Source organism: Camelus bactrianus, chromosome 19, assembly GCF_048773025.1.
Source record: "Camelus bactrianus isolate YW-2024 breed Bactrian camel chromosome 19, ASM4877302v1, whole genome shotgun sequence".
NCBI lineage: Eukaryota > Metazoa > Chordata > Mammalia > Artiodactyla > Camelidae > Camelus > Camelus bactrianus.
The window spans coordinates 17,959,418-17,978,903 of NC_133557.1; the positions used below are offsets into that span (position 1 = coordinate 17,959,418).

Genomic DNA, 19,486 nt, shown 5'->3' on the forward strand with positions numbered 1-19,486 from the left:
CAAAAGAAAATTATAACACAATACTCCAAACTAAATTAAATTTCCTCAAACAACTCCGAAGTAGAAATGCAAAGATTAACTGAGTCGAATGGTGTTGTGGCAGCCAGACTGAAGAGGAAATGGGGAGATGCTCACCCAAGAGTTATACCGGATGAGTAAGTTCTGGAGATTTGTATAATACTGTTTTTCATACTTGAAATTTGCTAAGAGAGTAGATCTTAAGTGTTCTCACCGCACAATATGAGAGGTGATGAATGTGTTAATTAGCCTGACTATGGTGATCATTTTACAAGGGAAGGAAGGGGGAAGGGACAAAGTTGGGGTATGGGATTAACAGGTACAAACCACTATGTATGAAATAGAGAAGCAGCAAGGATGTATTATACAGCACAGGGAATTACAGCCATTATCTCGTAATAACTTACAATGGAGCATAATCTTCAAAAATACCAAATCACTATGCTGTATATGTGACACTGATACAATATTGTAAATCAACTGTACTTCCAAAAAAAAAAAAAAAAAAACCCAAACAAACAAAAGATTTTCCCTTATCACACTGTACACTTTAAATATATACAATTTTTATTTGTTAATTATACCTCAGTCATGCTGGAAAAAATGCTGACAGGAAGAAGTTAAATAAGAAAAGAGGATAAAAGGTATTAATAACTACTAGAACAAAAATACAGTACCTTCTAAATGTCAAAAGAAAATTTAAAATAAAAGAATAAGGAAAACACATCGACAACTATTACAAAATTAATACAGTAAATTATGATATAAGGAACGTATGACAGAGTTGAGACCAAACATATCAGTCACATCAGCAAATGTGAATGGATTTAACTCATATGATTACATGAAAAAGATTTCAAAATGACTCATAAAGCAAGACTCAACTGTCTGCTATACATAAAGGTCACAAACAAAGTAAATTCTGAAAGGCAACAATAAAAGAATGGGAGAAACTATAAATGGAAAAAAAAAGAAAGAAAGGAAGTAGTAGCAGTGATTCTGATATCAGACAGAGAGCAATTTAAAAAGCATTAAATATAACAAAGGACATTTTTTAATGCTAAACCCACAATTAGCAAGAAATATTCACAGGCATGAATATCTATGTAACAAAAACCACAGTGATCACCTTTATGAAGTAGAAACGACAAGAGATGAAAGAATAATAAAGGGCTACTGTCAGTATATGAAAGATCAAGTGGCAAAAAAAAGAAAAGAAAAGAAAAGGATACAGAAGAGCTAAAATAATTAGGCATATCAAACCCTACAGACTGGTAATAGAGAAAAACCTTCTTTTTATGAGCTTATGAAACATTCAGAAAAATTTACCATATACTAATTAAGAAAGCATTGCTATGTTGAATAAAATATAAATATATAAGAAAATTCTATGGTTACAACATAATGAGAAATTATTGACAATACAGAAAAACAAAATAGGTCCTTCTGTCTAAAAATTTACAAAATAATTTCTTCTGGCCAAATTCTATGTGAAAGAGGAAGTTGTAAACACAAATTTAAATATTTTTAAACAAAATAATGAAAACTCTACATTTGGAACCTATGAAAAACTTTAAAGCGTGACTAAAGTATATTGGCAAAATGAAGGAATGAAAAAAAAATGAACTAAAATTATAGCACAAACATCTAGGAAGGAAACAAAAAATGGGCAAAAAGGACCACAGAAGGGAATAATAAAGGCAAAGCAGAAATTATTGAAGCAGAGAAGAGAAAAACAGTAGAAAAAGGGGAAAAAGAGCAGAGGCACCAATATACAAAAGAAGAAATAACAAAAGGGAAGTAACCATTGAAAAGGAAGAAATTTTTAAAAAACAAGACTACTTTTCAGATCTCCGAAAAAAATTTTGAAAAGCTACATGGAATTGATAATTGCCTAGGGAAGCATAGCTTATAAAATAGATTTCATTAGAAATAAAAACAATGGATCTAACTCCATAGCATAAATAGAGGAAGACGTTAAGGAGCTACCCCATACAGAAAACACCATGCCAAAATATTTACACAGAGAATTTCTCCCAGACTTTTAAAGACAGGATAGTACTGACATAAATTCTTCTACAGCATGGAAACCAAAGAAAAACGTCTCCATTTTTAAATGAAACCAGCGTAATATTGACACCTAAATTTCGTGAAGAAAATGCCAAGAAAAAGTGAGGGGGGTGGTGAGAGGGGAAATAATGGATCAACTTTACTTTTGAATATGTACTACTATTACGTATGTTGGTAAACAGAATCCAACACTGCAGTGAGAAAAATAAAATGCCATGACCAAGTGGAACATATTCTACAATGGAAGGGGGATTCAGTGTTAAGAAGTCCATTTGCATAGTATATACCATGTTAATGGGTCAACTGATAAAATCATATTATCTCTATTAATGCAGAAAAAGCATTTGACACAATTTAACACCCATTCCTGATTAAAAGGAAAAACTTGAGGAAATAGGAATTGATTAATATTTCAGGATATAATAAAATATATGTATAGCTGAGCTCTAAAACCATCATCTTACTTAACAGAAACCTCGTAAGGCATTTGTGCCAAGACAAAGAGTAGGATGTCTTCTGCTTCCATTACTCCTTTACATCAAACTAGAAGTATTAGCCAGTGCATCTGGATAAAAGAAATCAATTAGAGGCATACAAATTGGAAATTAAACTTTAAAATATCTGTTTGTGGACGACATAACAGTATATCTGAAAATCCTTAGAGAACCAATGATGAAAGGTAGCAGGATATAAAATTGCTCCAACCAGCCTCAGTCAGAAGACATCATGGCAGCAAATCCCATTTACTTTGGCAACAAAGATTAAATACTTGGTATAAACTTAGCAAGAACTGCAAAACCTATGTGAAGAAAACTTTACAACACCCTGGAGAGACACAAAAGTGACTTGAACAAATAGAAAGATACCCTCTGTTCTCAGCAAGGATAATTCAACATCTTAAAGATGTCAATTTATCCTAATTAATGTATAAATTTAACGCAATCCCAGTAAATTACTAATGGGCTTTTTATGGAGCTGGACAAGTTGACACTAAAGCTTATATGAAAAAATGAACATGCAAGAAGAGCTAGGAAATCACTGGAAGGGAAAAGCCAGGTGGGGGGATTTGCCCTATCAGATACTGAGACTCAGAGTCTTTATAATTAAAACTATGAGGTAATAGCCCATAAGGAGGAAAATGGGCTGGTGGAATAGAATGCAAAATCCAGAAACAGACACAAGAACATATGAAGATTTAAAATATGTGAAAAGTGGCATCTCAAATTATTGGGGCAAAGACGGACTTTTTAACAAATGTTGCTAGGATAACTAAGCAGACATTTGGGAAAAAAGATAAAATTAGATACATACTTTATACCATGCACAAAAATAAACACCAAGTGTCAGGAATTCAAATGTAAAAAAAAAATTAACTATACAAGTTCTAGAAACAAACATGGATTAATTCCTTTATAACCTTGGTGTAAGGAAAGGATTTTTCATAATGATTCAAAGTCTGGATGTAAGTTTTTAAAAAAATGATGCATTGGACTACATTTTTTTTGGTGTGACAAAAACACTTTAAAGAGAAGTCTAAAAAATTGCAACACATCACAGATAGAGGGTTAATCTCTCTGATATATAAACAGCTCTTAAAAATTGAGAAAAAAGGTAAAAAATCCTAATAGAAAATTGGGCAGAAGATATAAACATATTGTTTAAAAACCGTATAAAAATGTCTCCTAAATATATGAAATGATGAAAAAAAATGATTTCTTTGTATATTTACTAATTGTCACTTTCCATGCTCCCCACACGGTGTAATGATCATGAAAGCAAGAGACTTGCCCATCCTTTACATTGATGGTGTAGCGCCTGGCTGTAAAAAAATGAATGAAATTAAGCAGTCAAATGCTAGTTTCCCTTCTCATTGGTTGCGTGACCTTGGGTAAATTCCTTAATCTTTCTGAGTCACAGTGTCCTCATGTAAGGAGTGTAGCGGTATACTCTGCACATCTCACTGGGTTGTACAAAATTTTGAGTACACAAGTACCTGAAAGATGCAAAAAAGGATACATGCGTGGCTTTATTATTGTAACAAATGATATTGGGACTGTTGACAAGACTATTTTCCCTGTCTTCAATGGAATAAATTCCAGGCTTTTTAGCCTGGCATGCAAGGCCCCCCATTATCTGCTCTCTGTCTCTCTCTGGTCTTCTCTCTATATCCCAGAGCAAGTCCCACCAAATCTCCCCAAATGTATCACAGAATTCCCAATCTTTGGGCCTCTGTCCAGGTGCCCCCTTTGCAGGACACACTCTGTTCTCTGTCCTATTGTCTGTGTGGGAAATAACCACTTATCTTTCACTATTCAGCTCAAATGTTACTTTTTATACGAGACTTTTCCTGAGCATCTCCTCATCCTTTCCACCTCCAGGCTTCCAGCTGTACACTGGGTATTCTGCCAGTGTGATGACTGATACAGTTTATTGTACACATTTGTTTTCATAACTGTCTTTCACATTGGATTGTGGGTTCCCTGAGGGCAGAGACTGTATCTTATTGATTTCTGTATCCTCTCACTGACTCAGAGCAAGTCCTTAATAAATGGCTGTTGGATTTTTAGCATCATCATCATCATCATCAATCAATATCCCCTTACAGAGGAGAACACGGCCAACGACGGTATAATTTTGCAGAGTAAATAAATGTGGACAAAGTATGGGAGACTAGGTTCAAGACATGGCTCTGACCTTGGGCAAATCACTTCCCTGTGCTGGATTCCAGTTTCTTATTCTGCCAAGAGAAAAGAATGGCTACAATCTATACGCTTCCTTCTAAAACTACATTTCATGCTTCTCATTCCGCAGTTCTAGGACTTTGAGGCGATGGAGCAGCTGTACAAATTATCTCCTAATTGGGATGTCAGAATTGTGGTTCCTCTGAGCCTCATGGAGACAGGCTTAGACCTTCCACCGGGGGCTTTCAGATCTAAATCAACCTAGGCCAAAGCTGTCCTTCATGCCTCCCTGCACAGCTCTTAGCTGACCTTAATGATATGATCCCTGCTCTTGGTGAAAGATCCTTTGAGCTGTAATTACTAATTGATGTTTGTAAAGTCTTTGAAATTCTTAGGTGACAGATGTAATCAAAGGCCAATTTATTACGATAATTGTTATTAGTACAGCTCCTCGTTATTTGTGAACAGCAGGGCCAGCAGGTGTTTCCAGATTGAGCAGGGAATTGAGTCTGGCCATGTTTGGTGGGAGAAAGAGAAAAATGTGGATGTGTGGGGGATCTGGGGTCCTTTAGGGACTCCTGCTGGTCCCACTCTAGCCAGATTCCACTTGATGGGGTTATGACTCAGCAGGAAGCATGGCACTAATTGAGCAGGACAACCTAACAGCATTTTCACATGCACAGGTTCGAACCCAGGTCAGTCTCTTGCTTCCGGAATGTGCTTCAGCAAGCCTCTCTGAGTCTCAGCGAGCTTATCTCTGAAATGAAGATACATATAGCATCACACTCACTTAACTGTGGTTGGAGAATGGGTCTGAGGCAAGTAAGAGTAGATGTGGGAAGACCAGTTGAGAGGCTGTTAAGGTTTCCTAGGCAAGAGATGATGGTGTTCAGAACAAGGATGGTGGCACTAGAGATGAGAAAGTATATGGACTGGAGAGGATTTTAGAGTGTGGAGTCAGTAGGACTTGAAGACAATTGGACATAGAAGGCAAAGTATCTTGGACAACTCAGACTTCTGAGCTAGGAAAGACCTAGGAGTGTTTTTGGAGGGAAGGAATTATTTTTTAAAAAATTGCCTACTATTTCCATCAGTCTCTAGGTTTTTTTTTTTGTTTTTTTTTTTTTTGAATCTCCTCTAAACTCTGTATCCTAATAGTTTATAAAGTTGGGGGCCATGATACAAAAGATGGAACTTGACCACAATTGAGCCTCCAGGATGCATCTGCAGAAGAACTCTCACTGCTGCACTTGTCTTTCTATAAATACAGCATTCTCAACCTTCCTTTGAAGTCTCACTCCCTCTCTCTCCTTGATGCACCCAGCATGCCAGCTGGTCTCTTTGCACACCCTGGACTTCACTGATTTTGCTTCTTCTGTCTGAATTCCCTCTTCCCACAACCCAACCACAGTCTATTCATATTTGATTGGTGAGTTAAAAGTGTCTGTGCACCCATATTTTTTTTTGTTGTTCTTTCCTTAGTGCACCCCACATTCTGTCTCATATTTACCACTTGTGATATTGTAATAATGACAGCTGGCATTAAGTGAGTGTTTATTGCATACCAACCACCATGATAAGCATTTTTTCATGCATCTTCTCATTAAAAATTTACAAACATTTTTATAAAGTTGATACTACAGGCATCAAAATTTTCCAAATGAGAATGAGACTCAGAGTCTAAATCACTTGCCTAAGGTCACATATGGTCAGTGCCAATCTCTGCAATAGGAAAGACCCCCTACTAGGCATATTCATAAAAAATTGCTAAGGGGAAAGAAACTTTGAGACCCATTAATCTTATTTAATGGAGTTAATTAATAACATTAATGCTGTTATATAGCACAAGAAATAGAATCCTTGAGTGTAAATGGCTCCATTAAATTCCAGTTTAATGCTGTATCACAACACTGACAGAGAAGGGACCAATGAAGTGTTTGAACAAAAATGATGTTATAATATTGACTGGTATCTCCTCAAGGCTCCTTATGTAAGGATATATATGATAAATCCTCCTTCTAGTGTTTCTCATGAAAAATAGGTATACGTCTTTCTATCCAGTAAGAGAAGCTATGTAAACTGGCCATATGCCCCTTTTGGCCTTGGCTTCCAGGAAGCTCGAGAGATATAGGTAATGTTCTATTTCATTAACCACCTATATTATACTTCTGGCATAATGATAACCTTTCCACCACTAAGATTCGTGAACTAATTAAAAATTTTATTTTAACTCAGTATGTATACATACATATTCATATGTGTGTCTACATACATATACATGCTAAAATGTTTATGTATATGAATGTGTATACGTATGTACACACATATGCTGAGTTTGAGCGTGCGCACACACACATTTATGTTTTTAGCAACACCTTCATTCCAAAGGTGCTTAGGAATGTGCAGAGTTCTCACATCTACTGTTTCCTCCTCACAAAGATCCCAGTGAGTTCTGGAGGGCACGTCTCATCCCCACTTGACAAGCAGAGAAAGTAAAGCTCAGTAGGCCAATACTCAGTTCACATAGCTATGACACAGCACAGCCAGTTCTTAAACCCATGGAGCCAGTTTCCAAGCTCAGAGGTTTTCCCAGTTTTTCTTTTCACCACTAGGGGGCCAATTGGGCTGAACTTCATGAAGACCCTCAGTTGGGAAGGGGCCTGATGGAGGCAGAAACGCTGCTAAATGGAAAGTTAGGCTGCCATTTCCACGAGCCTTTTGGGGGTGGGGGTCTAGAACAACGATGCCTCAAGGCCCAAGCTGACAAGATTATCAGCTGTCAACATGTGGGTAACCTTCATCTCCTTCTCCAAAAGAGTTTAAAGTATATTTGCATTGAAAAGAAAATGTTCTTGGTCCCTCAGGTCTCATACCATGATAATAAAATCTGTAGGAACTGTAAGTGAGTGAAAAATAGATTAGCAACCTGGGAGAGCTCATCCTGGTATTTGTACAAGATGATACTCAGGGAATTTCTCTCTCAGATGGAAAGAGAAGTTTGAGACCTAACTGGGCTCCAGCAGAAACCCAGGGCTTTCACGAGCAAGTGGTAAGGCTCAGTGGGTAGAATGGAGGCCTGGAAGTAGACATGCCCAAGGGGTGGGTGATCCCCAGGGGGCAGAATCCACTGAGGATGGGGAGGAGGTCCAGGCAGGTAGATGAGGCGTGGAACCTAGGCTCTGGGAACAGACGAGAACCGAGAGGGGACATTTAATAGGACAAAGCTTTCCCAAGTGGTTACAGGAAAGTGTGTGGATAACCCTGGATTGTTCGTGTCCACTTCTCAGTTCTCCTTTCTACTTTCACAGGGCTAATAAAACCCAGAAATATGTTCCCAACATAGGACTGTGGCAACAGGTCAAAAAAGGGAGTGTGGTGGCCTTTGACTCACAGTTTCCTGTTACCTTGGCTCAGCCACTGATGGGTGGGAAGGATCTGAGGTTTTCTGAGGCCTCTCAGCCACACTGCATGGTGGATGTTGAGGCACTACAGCCATTTAAAGTGGAACAGTGTCACCAGGAGTACTGCACACTTCTTTGCCATATCTCCATGGAGGTAAAGGGAAAAAGCTGTTACTAAAATTCCTCCTTTAGTATGAAGTAACTGAGATGCTGGGCGATTGCGCGGTGCTTCTGGCAGTCCTCCATGCACTGATTTAAGCGAAGTCACTTTGTGAGACCGATCAAGATGTAGAATAGGTGAAAGCACCTTGCCTGGTGTGCTGGGGTAGAGCAGGCGCTCAGAACCTGTGGCAGAACTTGCACAAGTGTTCTAAGAGTGAGTCCGGGCATCCTAAGAACTTGAAGGAAGAGCTTAGGGCGTAATAGGGGAAGTGCGGTGGTCATTAGGGATGCTCTCAAATATCCCAGTTCTCCCTCTAGGCACACAGTTGGAATGCACTGCCTCATTCCTTCTGAAGTTAAGCAGGGCTGCATGACTAGTCTTGGCCAATGGCATGTGAAAGTGCTGTGTCCCACTCTGTCTGGAAACTTTCTAGAACCAGTGCCTTATTTGTCACAGTTCTTTCTCTACCTTGGTGACTATGGAAGCACATGTCAAGATGGACCTTCTATCAGTGTGAGTCCCTGAGTAACTAGAATAAGCAGAGCCCTTATGCAAATCCATTTTGGACATGTAGAAGGAGGGAAAATATATTTTTCTGGTAATATACTGAGATTTCATGGTTGTTTGTTACTACAGCATAAACTGGCTTATCCTGACCAATATAGCAGTTTTCTTATAAACTCCCTGATGGAATACCTAGGACCCAAGCCATGTGATCTTCTGTGGTCTTAACTCTAGCCCATTTGAGCTTGGGATTCCCAAATCTTCTCATTCCATGGTCCATCTGAGCTTTTCTCATATGACATGTCAACAGTCACTAAACTTAAAAAAGAATCAGGAAATCGGGTTGGGAGGGGAAAGATCATTCCCCAAAGGCAAAATCAATTATATCAAAAGATTCAACAGGAACAGATGTCAGGCTTAGAACCATGTAGGAAAAGTTAAATTGAGGAAAATAAAGCTTGGGGCAGGGTTACAAAGCAATTGAGTCATGGGTGAATTAAGACAGTCAAGAGCTGCCACATAGACATGGTTCCCGAGATCTTCCAGAGTTAAAAAGTTATGTGCTTCTATGGGAGAAATTGGGGATGTACCAGGTAAGGATGCTTCAACCCTCCCTTCCCTCAAGAGAGGAGCTTTGGGAAAGCAGCAAAAAGGAAAAGAGAACAAATACTACAACTGTGATGGATGCCCTGTATGCACTGTCTCATTTACTCTCCCCACATTCAGGGGAGGTACATCATTAATCATATTATACATCTTGAGATGTTAAGAAGCCAGCTCAAGTTCATATAGCTGGGAACAGCCATAATTCAAAGCCAGATCATCCTGACACCTGACTCTCAGTTCCTTCCACCCTACTACACTACAAAACAAACAAACAAACAAACAAACAAACAAAAAAACCCAAAAAACAACATCAATGAGCAACATTCTTTTAACAGGGCTTGGACAAAATTAAATATAGTTTCTTCCAATTCATTCAGAGACACAGAATTTTCCCTAATCCAGCTCTACCTTGATGATCCCAACTATTATAATGTGGTGACACTGCAAACACGAGGACTCATTCAAAACAGCGTCTGCCTTCCAACTGCTCTCGAGAGGCAACTAAGTTCAGAATCTGGAAGAGGAAGTGAGACACAGAGAACAATCACCCTTCTACTTCCCGCTTCTCTTATTTAGCTCACCATTTGGCAGAGGCACCATGCAGGTCAAATGTGCCCCCACACGATGAAAAGGATATGGTGAGGAAAAGAGTTTTTCTCTCTGCATAAATGGAACAGGCACAACAGCATTGCCCAACAAAAGGTGGCTTCTGATGGATATTTGCATGAATTCGCCACACTTGTTTTGCATCCAACCGTTAATTATAGTCCTTTCAACTTCACAATCATGGCTAATGGTGGTGAGGATGCAGAGAACAGTAGATTCAGCAGACCTCATTCTGGGAAGAATGGGAAAGAAACAATGCAAAACTGTACCCACCCGCTGTTTACAACTGAGACAGTTACTCTGGGTGCCATTTGGAGGATTTGGAGGAAATCAAGGCTGCCCAGTAGCCTGGAGCTTGGGAAATGAGACAGCTGGGGAAAGTATTACTGCTATGATAGGAGGAAGGTCCTTTATGGCTCATCTGTCTATAGGGAAAACAGCTCAGAGCCACATCTCTCATGCTACATTGACTGTACTCACACTTATTTGGTGCCTTTCAGTACTCAAAATTGTTTCTCATTTAATCCTCAGAATGATTGTGTGAAGTGTGTATTACCATTCCAATTTTATAAGTGGATAAACTGAGACTTACAAACAACAAGAGACAGTTTGTACTCTCATCCATTCATTCATTCATCAAATGATGACTGAGTATCTACTAGGTGTTGCGCTCAGTATGGAGGATACAGAAGCAAACAACAGAATTCCTACCCCCTGGAGCTCTCAGTCTAATGAGAGAGACATGCACTGAAAACAAGTGTAATTAAAAATACGCACAATGTTGTAAAGAAAAAGAACTGATTAATCTGTAGTGAGTACAGTGGAGACAGGTCTCAGATAGTATGACTGGAAAGTTGCCAGAGGATATGACATTGAAGATGAGGCTTGAAAACTGAGAAAGTACTAGTTCTTCCACGAATGAAGAAGAGAGACTCAGGTAAAATGACAGCTTATATGAGGGCCCTAAAGTGAGAAAAATGTCTTGGAATGTAGAAGAAATAATATCTTAAAAAATGGTCAAGAGAGAATGTAGCTGAAATGTAGGAGGCATGGTTTAACTATATCTGGAGCACAACGCTAGGTTCTGGGCACCCCTTTTTAAGGAGGGCATTGGGGAAAAAAGGAGTCTGTCAATAAGAGGACAGAATAAACAGGATGAAAGAGATACAGAAATCATGGCATGTGAGACAAAGAAGTAATTTCAGATTAAATATCAAGGAGAGATTGCCTGTGTAGCGAGGGATGGTGGCTGATACTGTCATATCTTCTCCAAAAGGCTGACGTGGTAAAGAACGATTTGATTTGTCCAAATTAATACAAGTGTCCAAAAGTAGAGAGTTAAGGAGACAGAATTTATCTTTATAGAAGGAATATAATAATTTTACCTGTTCAGCAAAGGAATTAACGCTTTCCCTCCAGAGAATTTCAGTAGTCAAGCAGAGGCTATGTAATTCCCTGCCAAGAACACTTTATTAGAGATCTCTTTGTTGACTTCTGGTGCACATTAGATGGCACTTCAAGCTCATCCAATTCTAAAGCGCTGTAGATCTATAATGTAGTCGTAACCAAAACAAACGGTTACAACAGGGCCTGATTCACGTGCAGAGTTCAGCACCAAGGACAACACTCCAATAACTAGGACTGCTCTTGTTACGTGTAAGAAAGCATAAACGAGTAAATGCGGTATTACTAATCTGACCAAAATTCCCAGTGCAAGTGCCTAGGAAACACTCACACTTCGTGAAAGTGTCTGCAAGGACTCTGAGAACCATGCCTCATAACGCACACGACACTTGAACTCTCCATTGTGTGTACAAGGCTGGATTAAAATATTCTACATTTATATAGTTCACTGTAGAGTTTACAGAATGTATTTACCCTTATCCTAAAAATAGTCAAGAATTTAACAAGTGATCTCCACATTTCTAACTCTAATGATTAATTATATGACATATTATTTCACTTATTTATTTATTTTTGGTCTCTCCCCTGTTAGAATGTTACTGCTTTGAGGACAGGCTTTTTCTTTTTCTTTTCTTTTTTTTTTTTTGTCTATTGGGCCTACCACTTATTCTCAACACTCAGAAGATATGTCATTTTTTGTCATATAGTATGTGCTTCTTGGATGTTTACCTAATTAATTAATCAACCACAATTAACTCCTTTAATAGTTTACATAAAAGTCAGTTACTAGGGGTTTGTGTGTAGGAAGTCTGATTGTAAAGGCTAAACATTTAGCTACTCTGCTAGGCTGAAAAATCCTCTCTAATATCCATAGCATATCTGGATCCTAAAATTCTCTTACCCTATTCTGACTGAAACTTGCAGATGGGATTGGAAGCAATGAAATTGACAGATAGTAAATAATTCAGACTTGCCCACAACCATCCTGCAACAAATGGCCATTTCTGCTTTCCTTGAATTTGTTTTAATTTACTATAACTTTGCCTTAACCTTTGTTTTCAATCTTCCAGTGATATAGATTTGCTGAATTCCGGTTTTTACTTGACCCAAGACATTTTACACCTTTTATAAAGAGAGCAAAGCATCACATTTAAAAAAAAAATCAGATCTGGTGCTTCTGTCTTTTGTCTTGCTTCACAGTTGCTGAGTTTCATGTTTACAGTTTCCTTTGCTTCTCCTCCTTTGCAGATTGTTTGCTGGCACTTCTATGATACATTGGAAGGCTGCCTTTTATTTAAAAAATACTTTTCAAAAATTCTCAGTATCAAAAATAAAGTACTCATTATGTATTCCATCCTGTCTGAAGTGGGCAGTTTTATTTATATTCATCAGTTCTCCAGCTCCTCCTCAGTTTTTTTTTTTTGACAGAATAGTGAATTACAGACTCAGATCACAATTGTTAACTTTTTACATTATACATCTTCTCTTTAAGTAATTATTTTTAATATTAACCTCCCTTGAAACATATTTAAAGCAATTATTTAGCATTAATGTGATATTTAATTAGTTTTCATGTTCACTGTGGGTCTTTTTATTCCATATTTCTCTATTCTTGATTTCTTTATTTTGATTCATGGCTTGCTCAATTGCTTTTTGAATGATTTATTAGAATCAGGTCATGTGGGAGCCTCTGGATAGTAAGAATGTCTTTCTGATGCATTTGCACAAGAACAACAATTTGGCTGATAAGGAATTTGTGGGTTATAACATTTTCTCCTCAAAAATCCTCCAGGCTTAACTGCATTGTCTGCTGCCCTTCATGATACAGAGAAATCTGAGGGGGCCAAGCAGAGATTTGTCAGACTGAGGATGACTTTTCTGCTCCTGTCCCTGTCACCCAACTCTTTTTAGTAGAACTTAATATTATACACAGTAATTTGAAATGGTGTGTAGTTTTTCTCTTGTCAGAAAAACACAACACTCTGAGTGCCCAGCTCCCACAGCTCTTTCTTCTCTGTTCTTGTGAGGCTGACTACACCCTCAAGACACCTGGCAAAACCATTCATCCAGTTCTATTCCTGCTTGTGTTTCATTACTGCAAATCTTAGTTCCCAAGTGAGTGTACACATGGTGCAAGGTCGAAGGCATGAGGAATTAAATGGCCTCGTTTATCTCGGAAGCAGTAGTAGAAACTGCTTCCGAGATGAAGTAGCTTCAGGGTGGGGTGACTTTTTCCCAATGGCAAAACCCCTTGTCTTGAAAAGGGGATCTACTGTATGATGTTTGGAGAGCAAAACCTCCAATAGTCCTTCTGCCTCATCTGCGGTTCTGCTCAGGACCTACCATGCTCAGGCAGGGGAAATCTCTCCTGGAGTCCATTTTCCAATTTCTTGAGTTCTCCAGACTTGGTCTATTGCTGTGTTTTTATGAGACTCTTGGCAGGAATGTGGTAGAGGATGAACTGAGCACAGCAGCCACTCCTCTTCACAGCATGGAAACCCAAGAGCACCTCTTGATATGTTGCCATGAACAGGGTAAACCACACCTTCTCAAGGTTGTGCTGAACTAACAAACTAGCCAATAGGGGATGCAGAGAACCAAGAACAAGATGGGGCCCCAGATGCTTCTGGCCATCTTCATGTCTTCCTCCTCAATACATCAGTGTTTCACGCAGAGACAAGACCAGATGCACAGGTGGAAGGCAGTCTGGCAGCCTCTTTCTGTAGTTTGTACTCCCTGTGAGGAATGTTGCTGGAGCCAGTAATAAATGCAGAACTGAAATACCAATGTGGAATCTAAATGGGTATGTGGACATTTTAAATGTTAATGAGTTTCTCAGTCCGGGTTTCTCATAAGTTAATGACTGCCACTGACAGACTAAACTCTTTATCTTGGCCACCCAGTGCCTACATAGGCTATTCTGTAAGAATGTCACCAAATCTTGCTTTTGTCTGAGACTTCTCTTCTCCAGGGAGCTTCTCACTTCTCCAGATACACTGTGGGACATGGCACATACCAGATTCGCTTACATTTATAGAAGCTCTTCAAGGGCACACACTACATAATCTTAATATGAACTACAGGGCCCAGCATATGTCACTGTTCATTATATATTGGTTGAATGAAATATGGCAACCTGGAATTTTCCCACAAAAGCTTCCTACATGGAAAATACTTGAGTCATAAGAGGAATGAAAGATTTTCAGCTTGCAGAAGATAAGACCAGATGGGTGTGTTTGTATAGAGGGAAGTGAATGGTGGAAAAGTTCTTACTGTAACTGAAAAAAAAAATACCACCTGAGAAGGTGATTATTGGTTCTATTGGAATCTAAATGCATGCATCAAGAGCAGTGGGTAGAAGCTACAATAAAAGATATATTTAAGTCAATACAATAAAAAGCTTTCTTAGTGCCACAGACCCCACAAAGATCAGTAAAGTTATCCCATAAAGAAGTGAGTTTTCTGTCATTGGAGGTATTCAAGACTAAGTACTAACATCAGTTCACTGTGATATTATGATGTTGAATGAACCACTGTTTCTTGTGCAAGGGGAGGGAAGGAGGTTTGGATGACCTTTGAGATCCTTCCTAGCCCTATGATTTTGTGATGTTATGATTGACACCCTTCGTTAACCAAAAAAAAAATAAAATTTGACACAAAAAAGGCTACCTTGACTTTGGGAGACAAAAATATTTTATAGTGTGACTAATGGTAATGATAAAAGGGTTATTAGCCACTGATTAATTAAAACCTGTTTAATGCCTTCATGGATATCAAATTTCTAGGTGTTTTTTTTTTTTTGGATAGGTGTTATTTTATAGATGAAGAAATTAAGACTCAGATCTGCATATGATTTGCCCAAGTGAAACACCTTTCTAGCCTCTAATACACAGGTGTGAGATCTTTCTCTGTAAAAGGCCATATAGTAAATATTTTAGGTTTTATGTGGCATAGTGTCTCTGTCGCAACTACTCAAGTATACTGCTGTAGCATCAAAGCAGCTTCAGACTATGAAAATTAGTAGGCTTCACTGGGAAATATATACAAGATCTCGTGGTCGCTCACAGCAAAAAGGAATGTGACAATGAATATATGTATGCTCAGGTATAACTGAAAAATTGTGCTCTATACTGGAAATTGACACAACATTGTAAACTGACTATTACTCAGTTAAAAAAAAAAAAACCCACACAATATTCCTTTACCTGAAAAAAAAAAAAAAAAAGCATGGGGCTGAATGTTTTGGTCCATGGGTCTCAGTTTGTCAACCTCTGCTCTCCAGACATGTTGCCTCCTCATTTAAGAATGAGAAAACAAGGCAAGAAATGACCTCTGTGTGGTCATACTTACTCCGTTTGCTTTGCTGAGTGCCTGGAAATAGATGCTGTAGCTTTTCAGAGGGGAAAGAGGAGGGTTCCAGTAGCCATTATATGTCTTGTTGTCACCCACTGTAAATGGCTGGGTGACAGGCAGGTTGGCAGGTTTCAATTCAGCAGCAAAGTAGTGTAGAGAATCAAGGCTGGAGGCATTCCTATAGCTCACTGGCACCGAAAAGCACTCAATGATGTCAGCTGCCCTCCGTGACTTCTGAGGTCGCTCCTCCTTGACAACCAGCTGATAAACACTGGACAGGAAAGAGGAGAAGCAAATGAGCCACTACCTGGAGGGAGGAATGCGTTATTTATCATCATCACCTCTGTCTGCATAATAAACCTCCCTCTTGAGCTTCAGACTTATAAACCCACTGCTTTGTAGAAACAGATCTCCATTTACACGTTACAAAGCCAGCTCACACTATATACATCCAAAATGCAACTCAGTTTCAACCCCTACACACCTGTGTCCTCCTCTTTCTACATATCTTTCCTTAATGAAGGGTAGCATTGCTTGTCAAGTGGCCAGATCCTGAACCTGGGGCTCTTCCTCAATTCCTACCTCCTCAGCTCCCACTCTGCACCTCTAATCAACAAATTCTGCTGACTTGACCTCAGCAATCTGTACCCGCCCCTCCCCCTTTCTCCTCCCATCATAATGTTGAGTTTGGGCACTTCTCCACCTCTTAGCTGGACTCAGCTGGGCTCTTTGCCTCTAACTTATCTGATCAACCAACTAGTTAATCCACTGATCTTCCTAAACATAACACTGTCCTTCTTCAAGCACTGTCATAGGCTCTCAATTATCTGAATGATACAATCTAGACTCCTCATCCTGGCATTTGGGGCACTTTGTGTCAGGCTTCTAGTCTACCTTTCAGAAAGTCTTACAATAAACCCCTCATTCTAGCTGCTCCAGACCCCAAGCTACTGCACAAACATCCTTTGGATTCAACCCCATGCCATCACCAGTTCATGCTTCCTCCACCTGCAATGCCCTCTCATTCTACCCACTTCTGCCCATGGGAGCCTTTCCCCAAAGGCCAAGCCCATCTTTCATCTCCTGGTCTAGATCTTCTAAATCTGAATGATTTCCCCCCTCTACTTGACTCCCCCACAGCTCACTGACATCTCTCTGCCTGAGACTGCAGTAACATGAGCATGGGACTACTGTTCCTCTGGCTGGACTGTGACCTTCTGGACAGTGGAAGTTGTGGCTTAGTTATCTCTGTATCACTCTCCCCTGTTGACACATTGCTCAGCAGGTTGCCTGATACCCATATAATGATTAGTGAAAGATTGTTCAAATGAACCAAACTGAATTGAATTAAAATTGACAATAAGCATGAAGCCAAAACTGACTGGATGCAGAAACCCTAATCAAGATAAACAGTGATTTTTCTGATCTCCTGTCCAGTGATCTCGCCCATTCCCCTCAACTTATAAGGATGGGAGAAGGTGCTAGTGTGTGAAGACACATGACCAAGCCTGTACTGAACACCAGCTGTATGCCAAATGTGTAGGCTCCACTTAGAAAAGTTATCCTAAATTTTGATAACATTTTACTATCTCTTTGAACACTTACAATTTTACTTCTCTTGAATAAATGCTCTTCTTTTAGAAGATCTTTATTGCACAAATCCCTGGGATTTGTAATTTAAGACAAAATACCAATTACCCAAAGAATACCTCCAGGAACTTTAATGAATTAATAAAGTAATTGCAACAGTGCTCCCAAACTGATTATTTAAAAATGGCATAGTGAACGAACACGTGGTTTATGAAAATGGAATGTGGTGAAGGCTACCATGCTTCAATCAGACTGTCCATCTGAAGACACTTGGTTAAGAAGCACAACTTTGTGAAGACAGAGGTACAGGACTACTTAATTAGGGGAGAAAGGCTACAGAGGGACTGACGCAAGGAAACATGACACACTCAATATGGCAAGTCTTCCCCCGAACCTCCTTGAGCATGGGGGCCAGCAACGCAGATGGAAATAGACAGGCCGGTGAGTGAACGCCACACTTGGATGAGTGATACCTGTGTGGAGGTTAGTCATGGCTCAACAAGACGCCTGCTAAACGGCGTGCACATCTGAACAATGGCACAGAGTGTGCATGAGTCTACACGTGAGTGAATGTGGCCAACTGAGAGTGCAAACTACATCTGAGTGTGAACCATGTCCAAGTGAGGAGCTGCAGGACCTGGGTGTCTGAAAGCTAAGTTGAACAGATATACATTCTGAATGAGTGGGTGTAATACCCAGATGAATGTGACTTATCTGAGTGTTACTTTTAGTTACTATAGCTTTGTAATATAATTTGACAAGGGTGAGGCCCCTAGAGTACTTTTAAAAAAAATACTTAAAAAAAAAAAAAGCTATCCAATGGTCCTAATGAGTAGCTCTGAAACCACAAACCTAGGTGATTCTGACATTTATACCTTTGCCCCAGCAGGGGCAATCCCCTACAACATTCTCACTCTGTTGAAAATCACTGATTTGGGTCATCTCAAATCCACCAAGACATTCACTTATAATTACCAGTGTTCTGGTTGAGTCAGTGTTTATCACATCTGTTGATTTATTTCTTTCACAGCTTTTATCACAATTGAAACATGTCTTGTCTGATTATTTGTTTACTGGCTTACTGCTTGCTCCCTACTAGTCTGTGGACTTCATGAGGTCTGAGATCTTGCCACCTAGTTCATGGCTGCATCTCTAAGTTATAGTATTTCTGCTAAACGCACAATAGTCTATTTATTATAGAAATGAATTTACCAAAATTTACAAAAAGGAATTTTAAATGCATATTCATCTCAGTTCTCCCTACATGCTTTACTGCCATTTTATATGCTGTTTCATATTCCTAAAATGACTTTTCCCTTTTTCTTCATTTTGAGAACTCCTCATCCAATACAGTCCCAGATTAACTGTTACTCTTTCTGAGGAGTCTCTCTTGCCTTGCAAACCAGAGCTTTTTTCTCCTTCCTCTATTCCCACAGCATTCTGTTTAAACTTTTATCACAGTTTCTGCTGCTATATACTGCAACTATTACCTCACTTACCTCAAAATGTTTAGTAAGCACTTATTATCTACAAGGTACCATGTTAAGCTCATTCCATGCATTACTTCATTTGACCTTCACAATAACTCCAAGAAGCAGATACTATTATTTTATTCTGATAGGATTAAAAGAAGTGACTCACAGAGAGACTCAGAAACTTACCGAGGGTCATCCTGCTATTCGAGCGGTGGGGCTAGACTTTGAACATATGCTGCCTGATTCTTGAGCCCTCAGTCTTAACCACAAGGCTATACTGCTTTTTAGTACATTAAGTTGGACCATCATCTTTATCTTACTCCACCAGATAATTCACTTAAAATTATTTTTATGTCAAGGAAAATACAGTAACATTTTATAAAGTTTGAAAAGCAGAGAAAAGAGAAAAAGGGTTTCCATTATTCAGTCCCTCTATGCAATCATCAATGAAATGTTGGTAAATTTTCTACCATTCTTTTCTTCTGCAGAAACAAACCTCTGATTTAATATTGGAAATCGATAGGGAAAAGCCTATCTTTTATAGATACTTATCTTATAGCCAACTTGATGAGTTTGGAGACACAATTTTAATATTATATACATACATATCCCAAA

General features: G+C 39.0%; 1 protein-coding gene across 10 annotated transcripts in view; it reads right to left on the reverse strand.

Annotated features, from left to right (window-relative positions):
• The window catches only part of PTPRT (protein tyrosine phosphatase receptor type T), a 944,743-nt gene that overhangs the window by 196,395 nt on the left and 728,862 nt on the right, over nucleotides 1-19,486 (reverse strand). For all 10 annotated transcript variants that reach the window (XR_012500633.1, XR_012500634.1, XR_012500631.1 and 7 more), the window contains exon 12: nucleotides 15,804-16,077. Coding sequence is in view for 5 of the 10 variants with exons in the window: in XM_074347294.1 (XP_074203395.1) it covers nucleotides 15,804-16,077 (274 nt within the window). In the remaining 5 variants the exon portion in view is untranslated. The remainder of the gene's footprint in view (nucleotides 1-15,803; nucleotides 16,078-19,486) is intronic.